At 45.2% G+C, this 14,257-nt stretch overlaps 1 protein-coding gene and 1 long non-coding RNA gene across 10 annotated transcripts in view; one reads left to right on the top strand and one right to left on the bottom strand.

The window, feature by feature from the left end:
• LOC137542039 (uncharacterized) overlaps window positions 1-14,257 on the bottom strand; it is a 713,380-nt gene that overhangs the window by 422,596 nt on the left and 276,527 nt on the right. The window lies entirely within an intron of this gene.
• Window positions 1-14,257, top strand: part of LOC137542033 (arf-GAP with SH3 domain, ANK repeat and PH domain-containing protein 1-like) — a 307,340-nt gene that overhangs the window by 172,801 nt on the left and 120,282 nt on the right. For both annotated transcript variants that reach the window (XM_068263631.1, XM_068263630.1), the window contains exon 3: window positions 7,782-7,927. In XM_068263631.1, the coding sequence (XP_068119732.1) occupies window positions 7,782-7,927 (146 nt within the window). The remainder of the gene's footprint in view (window positions 1-7,781; window positions 7,928-14,257) is intronic.

Here is a 14,257-nt window from a genome sequence, read left to right as displayed (position 1 = left end):
AATGGAATGGTTTAAAACAAACGTATCCATGTGTTAGAATGGCCCAGTCAAAGTCCAGATCTAAATCCAATCGAGAATCTGTGGCAAGATCTGAAAACTGCTGTTCACAAACGCTGTCCATCTAATCTGACTGAACTGGAGCTGTTTTGCAAAGAAGTATGGGCAAGGATTTCAGTCTCTAGATGTGCAAAGCTGGTAGAGACATACCCTAAAAGACTGGCAGCTGTAATTGCAGCAAAAGGTGGTTCTACAAAGTATTGACTCAGGGGGCTGAATAATTACGCACACCCCACTTTGCAGTTATTGATTTGTAAAAAAATGTTTGGAATAATGTATGATTTTCGTTCCACTTCTCACATGTACACCACTTTGTATTGGTCTTTCATGTGGAATTCCAATAAAATTGATTGTTTGTGACTGCCCAGTGCCCACACAAGTCGCTCCCCACACAGCATCTCTGCCTGCAGGCCGCTTGACTGCCTTCTCCGCCACCACCAACAGGGTTTTTTTTGGTCCCCCCCCCCCTCTTTTTCACTAAAGATCCTCTAAAGCATGTTGTATAAACATTGTACTTGGTGGTATTTGAGATCTAGTTTTAGCAAGCGCAATGGAACTTTATTTGATAGCGATGGCAAGTGTGTCTCTTTGAATAAGCGACCATTATGTTTTAAGATGATGTTGCAAAAAGCCTACCTGGAGATTTACGGATAATGGCCTAAATTGGCCCGGAGCATGCAAGCTTCTGTTTTCAGGAATATTAAGCAGTAATTTCTATTTGGGCAGGGGGGAGGTTGAACGCTGAATATGCATTCTGTAAAGCTTTGTGAAGTAACTCCCATAAATATGGAAGATAAAAGGATACACAGCAAAGTGGCACGCTAGAGATGAAATACCGATGTGACATCTGTTGTGGGGTCACCAGGGCTAATGCTTCTGTCCCGCTATTAAGAGCACTTCCAGAAAGGTTAGCTGCACTGCTGTTTAGTCTCTGGATAGCATTAATGGCACAAAATTAGTGTGCACTTGGAAGTTACTCCAGATGAAAGCGACTCTGTCATAAATGGGCATTTATAAGAACTCTGAACTCCCGCTCCTAAAACTGCTTTCATAAGCAATCTCTTGCAAAACAGAAATTGACCTTCAAAAACCTTAAAACAGAAGATATTTATGATTACTGTATTCAGGTGGGAATCTACCCGCCTCCATGAGCTTCCTTCAATCGGAAGCTAAGCCGCGACCCAGGAAGTACCTCCCAGGTCACGGCTTAGCTTCCGATTGGAGGAAACTCAGAGGCGGGCAGCCGCGGGGGAGCCCAGCTAGATTGACAGGATGGAGGTAAATACACGGCTAGCGACAAGGCGATTGTCGCTAGCCTATCGCTTTTTACAGGGGTGCACAGCAGACCCGGGGGGGGGGGGGGGGACGACGACTTTGAAGCAGCAATACAGAGGCATGTCATAGCGCACAGAATATGCCTCTGTGTTCTCTTAACATTTTAAATACCCACCTCGGGTTCTCTTTAAGAAAGGCACATTTTTGTTTTGCATAGCATTTTAGTAAGAGGGCTTTTTGGACCTCTTTAGCCTCTTACACACTCCTAGGAGTTCTTGTTCACCATGAGCTTGCTGAGCAGTCTATAATAGTGAGGCGGCTACAGCTCCTTTCCCTGATGAGATAAACTGTTGTATATATAGTCTTCAAGAGAAACTCCAGTGAAAATAAAAAAGTGCTTCATTTTTACAATTATGTATAAATCCCTGATTTACATTCTGACATTTATTACATGCGGCAAAAGCCTCACATCCCCACCGCAATGCAAAAAATAAGTGTGAAACTGCCCTAAATGAATCCAGGGCTGCTAGGATGTATTAAATAAGCTTGTCTCTGGAAGTGCTCATGCACAGCTGCAGAGGTGCAACTAGCCATTCACTTGCTATGTTTTATGATCTCGGCCAATAAATAACAGAAATGTTTTAAAGTGGAGCTGTCAGCCATACTATCTCAGGAAAAAAAAACACATATAGAAGTAGATAAATACTTACTTTACTTACATAACATATGTATTGCACTGTCCACAGTTTGATTTTAGTGATTTTTCTACAGTAAAAAAAATCAAAAAAATCCTTCATAGCATTTCCCATTTTAAGTGTGGCTATTTTGAAGCCAATCTTGATGTAATTTCCTCCCTTACCCTCCTCTGCCTGATTGTGTATGCATTGCCCATCCTTCACTATAGAAGGTGCATTGTCTCAGCATGAGAAATATTGGCCAATCAGAGAGGAACAGAGGTGTGGGAGGGGCAAACAGGAGGGAAAGAGGCTTCAGCCAATCAGGCTGCATTAGTCAAGTTTGAGGAGGAAGTATTGAAGCAAAAAAGAACAACCCAGCATGCCCTGCAACTTCCTTTTTGCGTACCAAATTTTATGTGTACCAAATAAGAGACAGGTAAACTGGGGAATGATCATTTATCAACAAGAAAAGTGATAGTGATTTTAACTTTTGGATTGCCTGGTTAGCATCCTTATTACAAACACTAAGTCCGGATGGACAAGCCCTATGTGTACATAAAAGATAGCAAGCGTATCACTTGTAAACGAGTAAATACTAAAATAGGTACAGTGAAATCATATTGTCATATGTTTCTTCAGATGGGGTCACTGATATCAATGTGCAGTGAGAGCTGCTCAAAATGGAGGTCTTTGCTGATCCCCCACACTCTTGGCACAGCCAAACAGAGTATGGTGTAGCTATTCCATGTAAAATACAATCGGGCCCCGCTACCGAGCACCGACCTTGTGGGATGGCCTACTTATCTGAAAGCCTACCCACCATTGAATCCTTTAAAATTGTAGCCAAGGATGCATTTATAGGTAGTACTATTGTGGATGAAAATGATGCATAGTCATATAGTGCAGATACAGACGTAGAGCCAGTATTTAGAGACATTTTTAAAACTTACAAGGACTTTACCAGATCCTCCTGGGAAGTGGCTAGCTTTAGCATATATCTCAAAGAAAACATTACAGTTAGGGGCCTGCGCAATCTGACCAGACCCCCACTCACACACTGATGATACATCATTTATGAAAGGGTGGGAAGATCTTAAAACAAGGCAAACGCTAGAACAAATTAAATATTTACATGATTACGAGCTAAAGTATTCTGAAAAAATTCGAGAGAAATTATTGGGCGAACAGAAAGTACTCCTTGAACTATCCGGGCACCCGGACTTTGAGAAGTTCGAGGCCAAACTAGAAAGGAAAGTACAAGCATACACTGAAGAGATTAAATCTAGGAAACAAAAAAAGTTCCAAAGAGACTGTCTAGATTTTAAAAACAATAAAGTTTACACCTGGTCAGAGAAAGCCCAACCGAAGGCTCCCACTGACCAACAGTCCATTCACCCTTCCGATACTGAAACACAGTCTGGAAGTGAATCTAACACGTCAGCCGACCCTGGTGCCCCGAGGGGACGATCTAAGCAAAAATACAGGAAAAATTTGTCCAAAAGACCACCCAATAAAAGATTTATACGCCAAAATCCCCAGGAGGGTTTTTTAGACATCACACCGAGAAATCCCAATTCACAATGTGCAGATATGGAGGGAGAAATTCAGACCAGAAAAAACTTGAGAGACAGGAAACAGTGGGGATACACTGGGCAGAAACGGGGACGACCCAATCATCAATGGTAGCTAATACAACTGAGGATGAAAGTACTATGCGTGTGATCAATCTGTCATCATATCCCCTGTCTAAAGTTCAATCCTCCCTACTTACGAAGGGCTTGTCATTTGTACCAACAGCCAAGTATAACGCATTTGAGTGGGTAAAAGATGTTAACCTTTTCGCCAGGAAATTAGCACTTGTGAAAATGTTTGAGACGAAGGAAGCTAAAGATAAAAAATCTAGCCGTAACGAAAAAGATGCCCTAGAGGCCCTTGAAGAATTGATGAGGGAGAACTCTGAGGGCACACTTGACTTAGCCCCACCTAGCGGCGTGCAGAGTAAGAGTACATTTTGTCCGTCACTTACCCAATATCCCCAGATTCATGCCTTTGTAGATATGGTCACAAGAGCCCTCAGAAAACTTGAATCTGATACTGTAGGAGTTTACATGCCTGACAATCTTAATAAAGAGGAAAGATTGGCCCTTGATACACTCAGAAAGAATGATGAAATAATAACAAAACCAGCTGACAAAGGAGGCAATATTGTGGTTATGAACGTCAATATGTATAAAGATATGTGCATGGAACTATTGAATGACCCTGAGCAATATGCGGTTTTACCCTGTAACCCACTTAAAGAACACCAGATGCAGCTACAGACCCTTCTAAAATCATGTTTGGAGAATGGGGGAATTGATATGAGTGACTATGATAGATTGAAGCGCGCAACCGACCACCCAGTTCTTGCAGTATTCTATGCATTACCAAAGGTACATAAGAATAGGATGCCACCACCAGGACGCCCCATTGTGTCAGGATGTGAGAATCTAACCGATGAAACCAGCAAATATATTGATAAATTCCTACGCCCCTTTGTCGAATCTCTACCATCATATCTCAAGGACACTAAGGATGTCCTTGTGCGATTGCAGGATGTTGAGGTTCCAGTTAACACTCTCCTTGCAAGCATTGATGTTGAGTCCCTATATAGCAATATACAACACGAGCTAGGGATCAAGGCTATCCAATATTTCCTATGTACCAGGGGTAAACATCTGGAAAAACATAATTGTACACTCGTACAGCTGTTACGGTTCATCCTGACACATAATATTTTTCTTTTTGGGGGCAAGATATACCACCAGCTCAGGGGAAGTGCGATGGGGACGGCGTGTGCCCCATCTTATGCTAACCTCTTCCTGGGCTGGTGGGAAGACACGATTGTGTTTTCTGAGGATATGGAATTTTACACCTCCCATATTACGTTTTGGGGACGTTTTATTGACGACATCATTATTCTGTGGGAGGGTCCTAGATCCCTTTTTGATGATTTCATGTTGCTCCTAAACAGGAATGAAGTAGGGATGAGATTTACATCGGAAGTGCATGACAAACAGATACACTTCCTTGACCTGACAATCACAATTAGTGATACGGGCAAACTAGAAACTGAAATTTTTCGTAAACCTACCTCTACTAACTCCCTCTTGAAATGGGATAGCTCTCACCCACTATCCCTACGCAGAAGCATACCTACAGGACAGTTTTTAAGAGCACGCAGGAACTGCTCGAGGGAACAAAGTTTTGAAAAGGAATGTGCAACTCTGAATAATAGATTTCGACAGAGGGGCTTCCCACAGGAAGTAATTGATAGAGCGTATGTGCGAGCTAAAAACACCCCACGTGAAGACACACTCAAAGAGAACCCTAGAAAAAGAGGGGGGTCCACCACACATAAACCCCACGACCCAGGCTGCCTGAATCGGTCACTTCCCCGCCTGATTGGTACTTATACATTACAATCACATGCAGTTTTTGAAATTTTAAAACATTATTGGCCAATATTACAGAAAGATAAAGATCTGGCCAAATTCTTACCTCCTAAACCTATGGTGACGTACAGAAGAGCAGCTAATTTAAGGGACCTCCTTGTCCATAGTACCTTTTCCAATAATCCGCCCCAAAATCCTACCTGGCTTCCCACCAAACCGAATGGCTCATTCCACTGTGGAAAGTGTAAGGCCTGCAAGTATATGCCAACTACCAAGCAATTTACATGCCCACAAGGTGGGCGAGTATACAGGGTCCTCTCGTTCATCACTTGTAATACTAAATCAGTGGTGTATGGAGCAAGATGTAAGTGTAATCTCTGGTATATAGGCAAGACAACGCGGGCCTTAAAAGAGCGAGTGCTGGAGCACATTGGGGATATTAAGCATAAAAATGACACCCCAGTGGCCAGACACATGAATCAGGTACACCCACAGTCCAGGTTTGACATATCGTTTTGGGGTATACAACATTGGAAGAAACACACTAGAGGTGGAAATCTGGACAAAAAACTAACACAAGTGGAATCCCAATGGATCTTTCGTTTGAATACAATAGCGCCGCACGGCTTAAATGAGGACTTTAATTTAGCCTGCTTTCTGTAAATATGTATGTGATTGGGATTTAGATGGGACATATATTTGGTCAGCGGTCTCTCCAGGAGCCCATCTACAGGAGCTCTTTGTCTTCTCCCCCCTCCACATCATATATATATATGTGTAAATAGTTGGTCCTTGTGGATCTTTAACTGATGATGACAAGTATCTGGCGTTTACCAGTGTCTGCGTGTACCTAGCTGGGGGACCGAGCTTACAATTGTTGTGAATTGCCAGAGGCTGCCCCTATGACTTTATACAGTTTCCTGATTGTAGTATATGTCCTCCTTTTCTCATTGTTTATAGACATTATGCGTGCATATACCTACCTTTTGAATATCGGGGCTAAGCGTGTGCAGAAGGATGTAAATAAACATCCAAAATGGCCGCCGTTCCTATGGCAACATAGACAACAAAGCTGTCTACTTACTTTGAGTCACAAGTGTTTGGCTACCATACCAACACTCGTGACGGAGGAGCGGACTAGTGCGCATGTCGGAAGTGACGTCACAGGATGTGACGTCACCACAATACACGCTGACTCGCGTCTTCCGCCTACCATTATGCGCCGATTCAGATGTCGGCGTTTATGTAAGGTATGACCACACGTATATCTTTTTTCTTACCTGCCCCATAACAGGCATGTGAAATACGTGTAGCCACCCCCCCTTTTGGGCCCTGCCTCATTTTCCCCACAGTACTTATAGGCATGCCGAACGCGGCTTCTCAGCTCTGACTGGGGCATTTGCTGGGGGTTATGCTATTGGTGGTGGGGGGCACTCTTGTATATATGTAAACTAATTCTACTGTTAATATGTATAGCATCTCTTTGAAAAAGCCGTGAGGTGAAACATGTCAGAGATATACATCACAGCACCTGTACTATAGAGCACCATTCACCTTGTATATACCTTTTCAGCCATTCTGAATGTATGCACCATTACTTGATGAGAACTCCATGCCTGGGCTATATACCTGACAGGGAGATTCTTGGAGTGCAGCACTCAGTGTCAGCGGGGCCTGATTGTATTTTACATGGAATAGCTACACCATACTCTGTTTGGCTGTGCCAAGAGTGTGGGGGATCAGCAAAGACCTCCATTTTGAGCAGCTCTCACTGCACATTGATATCAGTGACCCCATCTGAAGAAACATATGACGATATGATTTCACTGTACCTATTTTAGTATTTACTCGTTTACAAGTGATACGCTTGCTATCTTTTATGTACACATAGGGCTTGTCCATCCGGACTTAGTGTTTGTTACATTTTCCCTTGTACTCCTCTCGGCAGTGTTTGTTAGCATCCTTATTACTTGTTTACCAGATAAAAATAAAGAATTGAATTTTTATTTTATGCCTGACGGTTACACTTTAATAAAACATCCAAGTTTAAAGCATCACTTATGTTCTTTGAATAGCTCAGGAGGGCCATAGCAAATCAGGCCTATTGGTCATGATGCTGCACTGGATAACCTTAGTAGCCTGCTTAGCAACAGGTTGCAAACAGCTTGGCCACACCAGAGCAATTTGTCGATTATGACAGCTGACAGTCTGTGCTACAAAATGTCTTGTGGGCTGTAATGCTATAAATTTTTGTTGACTACACCTCCAATACTGGAAAGAAATATGACTGGGGCCTCAGGTTTGCACTATGAAGTAATTTGCACTGTCTCTGTTTCAGAGCACATCTCACACCTTGAGGTCTACATTGCCACACTGGAGAAGTTGTCATCAAACTGCCGGGACAATGGAGAAGAAGCTTTGGGTGAAGCCTTCAATGCCTTTGCTGAATTGTCCAAGGAATTGTTAACACCGATGAAGAACGTGGTATGCTTTGGTTATTGTTGTTTTATCACATTTTAAAGGAATACTGTAGTGGGGTCAGGAGGAAAAGAGTTGAACTTACCTGGGGCTTCTAATGGTCCCCCGCAGACATCCTGTGCCCGCACAACCACTCCCCAATGCTCCGGCCCCGCCTCCGGTTAACTTCTGGAATTTCCGACTTTAAAGTCTGAAAACCACTGTGCCTGCACAGCCACGCCCTCGCTCCCGCTGATGTCACCAGGAGCGTACTGCGCAGATGACGACCATACTGGGCCTGCGCAAATGCACTCCTGGTGACGTCAGCGGGAGCGAGGGCACAGCTGTGCAGACCCAGTGGTTTTCTGACTTTAATGCTGGGAATACATGGTTCGTTTTTTAAGCCATTTAGATGACTCGATAGATAATTTCCGACATGTCCGATCTCCTGCCCGATCGTTCCGCCGCTCGATTCTGAAAAAAGATAACAAAAACGAGCGGAAGATAAGAGAATCGCCTGCTGAATCGAGCGGGGAATTGTTCGAATGGGAGAATCGAGCTGCAAAATCGAGCTGTGTATTCCCGTGTATCATCATACACACATGATTTAACTGACATTCATCTGCAGATCAGATCCACCAGGATGGATTTTCAGATATGCAGATGATTGTCTGATCTGCAGATGAATGTCAGTTAAATCATGTGTGTATGATGATCTGCAGATCTCATAGACTATCATTGCAATTTGCAGGAACGGATTTTTGGCAGGAACAGATCTTTTGCAGCTACTGATCTTTTGTGTCTGTACAGCATCTGTGTGTGCAGCATCTTGCCAAGATTTCTGTCTGATGTGGAGTTCAGCTCCATAGAAAAGACTGTGTAGAGTATGGCTCTCATACTACATGAAGGGTGGTAAGATTGGACTGTGATCTTTCATTTTCCAAAGACTATAGTCTGATGTGTGTATGAGCCTTTAGACTACACACGCCTGACTTATCAGTAGGGATGATCATTGAGATGCAGGAGTTCATGCATGATTATGCAAATACTTAATACAAAGGTATGCAGCTTTAAGATGGTGAATTTGATTGGTGAATTTTCATGCTGCATATATCTAAAGTTTTGCGGTTTTTTTGTGTTTTTTTCACACTCTACAAACCTACACCATCTCTGAATTATGTGCATCTCATTTACCATCCCTGTGTATAAATAGGAGACCACAGCCTTTGTGAGAGGAAGCTGAGACTTAAATGCAAAAACTCATCCGAAAAAATGTTCAGGTTTTTGGCAATAACCTTGCAATTGTATGTGTGTGTTTGTGTAAGGTTTTTTTACCGCAGCTAACAAAAGGTCTATGGGAATACATATGCGATGTGCACATTTATGCTGCAAGAAGTACGTTTATTTGCGCATGCAAAAACGTGAATGCAATAGTGCAACTTTTTTTGCAGCAATATGATCCTCCGTTGACTTTCATTAGATATGCAGCTGTTTTTGCACATTTACAATTTGCATGTGAATTTTAGTCTGTGGGAAACCTGCCTGTATATGCCAGCCAATACACTGCCCTCCTAATGTGCTTAGCCTAATCTCTGGAGAAAGGATATGATTCCGCCCCATCTGTCCATCAATGGTGTTCATCAACAGAGGATGTGACCACACAAGTGCATCACAAGACTCACCAGGGGATTCATTATCCCCTCTATGGCTGCTCTGAATAGTGTAAATCATTAAGCGATCATTCTTGCACGCTGACTGTATTTAAGAAGCCGATTTTGTCACAATGTGTCATTGCTGTATATAGAGTGCTGAGAGGGCACGTAAAGTAAAATTCACACTGGTAATCATGGCTCTGTAGTAACCATTACTGTCAATCACACTGAAAGACAAGGCAGCCAAGCGATGGTTGGAAATCAGGGGAGACCAACCTTGTAATCACAGGTAATGCAGCAGTATTGTAATCTATTAGGTTAGTAGTTCCTTAAGGCCTCTTTTACACTTGCAATCAGGCCCGGATTTACATCACAGGAGCCTATAGGCACAGATGTCCTGGACCTTAGACTTCACCCTCCATGAACCTACAAACCCCGCTGAACAGCACCGCAAGTGTGCTGGCTGCCCCAGCTGTCACTTCTCCATTACCTCCCTCACTGGCGCACGGAAGAGGGTGTTCCGGGTGTCTGGAACCACCCCCTCGCACCGAGACCGGAAGTGCCTCCTAAACCTGAGCAGCGGCAGCCACGGATGTTATAGCACAGCTGCCGCCTGCTCATGTATGTGCGCCCGGGATACAACCCTCTCCGGCCGCAGGGGGGCCCGCCAGCTGTGTGTGGGGGGAGCGCTGACGCCCTCCCGATTGCGGGACCCCCCAGCCAGGTGTAGAACTTCTTCCCTGCAGCCCCGCACTCTCCCGGGAGGCAGAGCAGGGCTATGGCAAGATGGCTGCCGAAGCCCTGCACTGGAGACTATTTGTGTCTCCAGTACAGGGCTTCGGGAGCCATCTTGTCATAGCCCTGCACTCTGCCTGTCAGCGCGGAAGATGTGCTGCTGGAGAATCGTCGGGGAGCTGTGTGCCAGATGCCGGGAGAGGAGGCGACTTCTGTCAGGTAAGTGATTTGTTTTTTTTTTCACAGGTGCATTTTTTTTTCTGGTGTCTGCTGCCCAGTTTGCTATTTTCTGGTGTCTGCTGCCCACTTTGCTATTTTCTGGTGTCTGCTGCCCACATTACGATTTTCTGGTGTCTGCTGCCCACATTATGATTTTCTGGTGTCGGCTGCCCTCATTGCGATTTTCTGGTGTCTGCTGCCCACATTACGATTTTCTGGTGTCTGCTGCCCTTATTGCGATTTTCTGGTGTCTGCTGCCCACATTACGATTTTCTGGTGTATGCTGCCCTCATTGCGATTTTCTGGTGACTGCTGCCCACATTACAATTATTTTCTGGTGACTGCTGCCCACATTACAATTATTTTCTGGTGACTCCTGCCCACATTAGAATTATTTTCTGATGACAGCTGGCTGCTGCCCACATTATGATTATTTTCTGGTGAAATGCTGCTCCAATTTATGATTAATTTCTTGTGAAATGCTGCCAACTTTATGATTATTTTATGGTGAAATGCTGCCCACTTTACGATCATTTTATGGTGAAATGCTGACCATTTTACGATTCATTTTCTGGTGAAATGCTGCCCATTTTACGATTCATTTCTGGTGAAACATTGCTGCATTAGGATTATTTTCTAGTGAAACGCTGCCCTATTACGATTATTTGGTGCCTATGGGGAGGGCCCATCCTCATTTTCGCAGGGGGACCCAGTGATTTCTAGTTACTCCCCTGGGGGAGGGTCTCTCTGACTGGCGGTATGAGATTGGGGGTACTAGGGGGGCTGCGCAGAGATACATTACCTTTCTCGGCGGCGGTGATGGCGTCCCAGGTCTCCATGGCTATTTGGCTACCTTTCATCCTGGCTCTAACGTGACATCACCACGCCATCCAGCCGCAGCGGCCGCGCTCCTCCCCCTGAAGGCCATTGGACATCAGAGTATGCGTCCATGGAGAGAGAAGTACTGCTACTGGATGAGCTGGAGTCTGGATAAGGCAAGTGCAGCCAGGGCTCACTTAGAGGCAGGGCGGGGGGGGGGGGGCTTGGAAGCCAGCCAGCCATTCCATGATCCACCATAAGTGAGGAGAGGGGGGGGGGGGTTCATCTGGCTATATATACAGGGGGGATCTGACTATATACACTGGCTATATGCAGGGGGATCTGGCTATATACACTGGCTATATGCAGGGGGATCTGGCTATATACACTGGCTATATGCAGGGGGATCTGGCTATATACACTGGCTATATGCAGGGGGATCTGGCTATATACACTGGCTATATGCAGGGGGATCTGGCTATATACACTGGCTATATGCAGGGGGATCTGGCTATATGCAGGTGGATCTGGCTATATACGCTGGCTATATGCAGGGGGATCTGGCTATATGCAGGGGATTTGGCTATATACACTGGCTATATGCAGGGGGGTCTGGCTATATACACTGGCTATATGCAGGGGGATCTGGCTATATACACTGGCTGTATGCAGGGGGATCTGGCTATATACACTGGCTATATGCAGGGGGAGGCATCTGGCTACATACAGTGGGTATATGGCTATATACAGGGGGATCATCTGGCTATATATACAGGGGGATCTGGCTAAATACACTGGCTATATACAGGGGGATCTGGCTATATACACTGGTTATATACAGGGGGTTCTGGCTATATACACTGGCTATATGCAGGGGGATCTGGCTATATACACTGGCTCTATGCAGGGGGATATGGCTATATACACTGGCTATATGCAGGGGGAGGCATCTGGCTACATACAGTGAGTATATGGCTATATACAGGGGGATCTCTGGCTATATATACAGGGGATCTGACTATATACACTGGCTATACATACAAGGGGGATCTGGCGAAATACAAGGGGGAATGTACTGAACGGGGAGTCATCTGGCTATATACTTTAAATGGGGATCATGTGGTTACTTATCCTAACTGGGGGGGGGGGGGGCCCTCATCTGGCTACCTGTGTGATAAATGGGGGTCATCTGGTCACCTATACTAAAGAGGGGTGTGGTCATTTCGTTATCCATAATAAAGGGGGGTTATCTGGCTACTTAATCACTGCCACATTATATATATTTTGGCGAAACACTACTGCATCATGTGTATTTTGTAGGGAAACACTGCGCATTGTGTGTATTTTGTGGAGAAATGCTGTGCATCATGTGGATTTTGTGGGCAAACGCATGCGCGGTAGTGTGCGGCTTGCCAAAAGAGACCTATCAGGAATCCCCCCCCCCCCCCTTGAAAATCCTGGATTTGCCCCTGCCCCCTTGCCCATCATAGGTAGCTGCAGGTGCCCCTTTTAGTATTAGGTAGCTAGAAGTACCCTCCCTTAATATTAAGTAGCCAAAGGTGCTCCCCAAATATTAAGTAGCTAGAGGGAACCTCTAACTGAAGGGAGATCTCGTAATGCTGAGAGCAGGTTGAGTTAACCTTTCATTTAACCACCCTGGTGTTTTGATGATTAGCGGCGCTCGGCCGCGGGTGGGTTTTTTTGACCTATTTTTTTTTTTTTTATCATGTAGCTAGCCTAGCACTAGCTACATGATTCCCCCCTCCCTGCGGCATCCCTCTCACCCCGCTCTGAACGGGATTTCCTGTTAGTGCTTCCCTCATCGCCATGGCGACAATCGGAATGACATCATCAACGTCATGACGTCGGGGGAGTCCCGATGCACCCCATAGCGCAGCCTGGCGGTTATTGGCCAGGCTGTGCTGAGGGTCTGGAGGGGGTCCTCTTTCGCGGTGGATCGGCCGCGATCGAACAAAACCCGTAGCTAGCAAAGTGCTAGCTGTGTGTTTTTAAAAAAAAAATATAAAAAAAAGACCCACCAGGGGCTGAACAATCCACCGCGGCGGTCATGGACGAGCTGAGCTTGTCCAAACCGCTCAGGTGGTTAAACTCTCATGAGGACTATACAGAAGGATGGAGAGAGGCGCTCAGAGAAAGGAGTGAGCCGCCTTTCCATCATCAGGCGCCTGCAGGCACCTGCCTTATGCTAAATCCGGCCCTGGTTGTATTACAAGTGTGCATTGTGTTACCCTGTTTTACCTCAGGGTGAAGCAGCAGCATGGCCATGTATGAGGTGATGCATCAGAAGCTTCCTAATTGTCGCCGAGCCAGCGCAAAGTCTGCAGCGTGTTACTGTATGACGTCTGTGCTGACAGAAGTCCTTTGAGTCCGTGGACAATGCAGGAATTTAATCTACGGGAGCGCAGTGCGGTGCCCATGCCTGGACTGACCGGAAGCCAAGGGATCCCAGTGACGTACTTCCTGCTCAGCAGGGAGTGTGTCAGTGAGTGAGGGGTGGAGCTATGCATATGACCCTGCTGGCGCACTCTGCTGCAGTTTCATAGGTTTGTCATTTTTTGCGTTGCAGAGGAATGCAGCAGGAGCATCGCATCCCACCGTAATGCAAAAAATAAGCGTAAAATCGGCCTAAAAGGGCAACTAGTGTAAAATATTGACATTCTACTAGCCTTATTGATATTACCACAATAGAATAAGCCACTCTGTATACTTGGTACCTAAGGAAATACTCAAAGATGCACTTTTCAGTAAGTGCCCACTCTTCTCACGGATCCCCCTCTTTACTTAGTCACTTGGTCTCTTCCACCTGACAAACCTTCTGTCATTGCATCTCCGAGCTGCTGATCATTCAGTCATTGTATTGAACTAACAGCCGTCAGAAGGCTTGTCTGTTGGAAGAGTGAAGAGGGGGGAT

The sequence above is a fragment of the Hyperolius riggenbachi genome, chromosome 12, assembly GCF_040937935.1.
Source record: "Hyperolius riggenbachi isolate aHypRig1 chromosome 12, aHypRig1.pri, whole genome shotgun sequence".
NCBI lineage: Eukaryota > Metazoa > Chordata > Amphibia > Anura > Hyperoliidae > Hyperolius > Hyperolius riggenbachi.
Note: the sequence above shows the minus strand (reverse complement) of the source record. Positions and strands in the feature narration are given on the sequence as shown.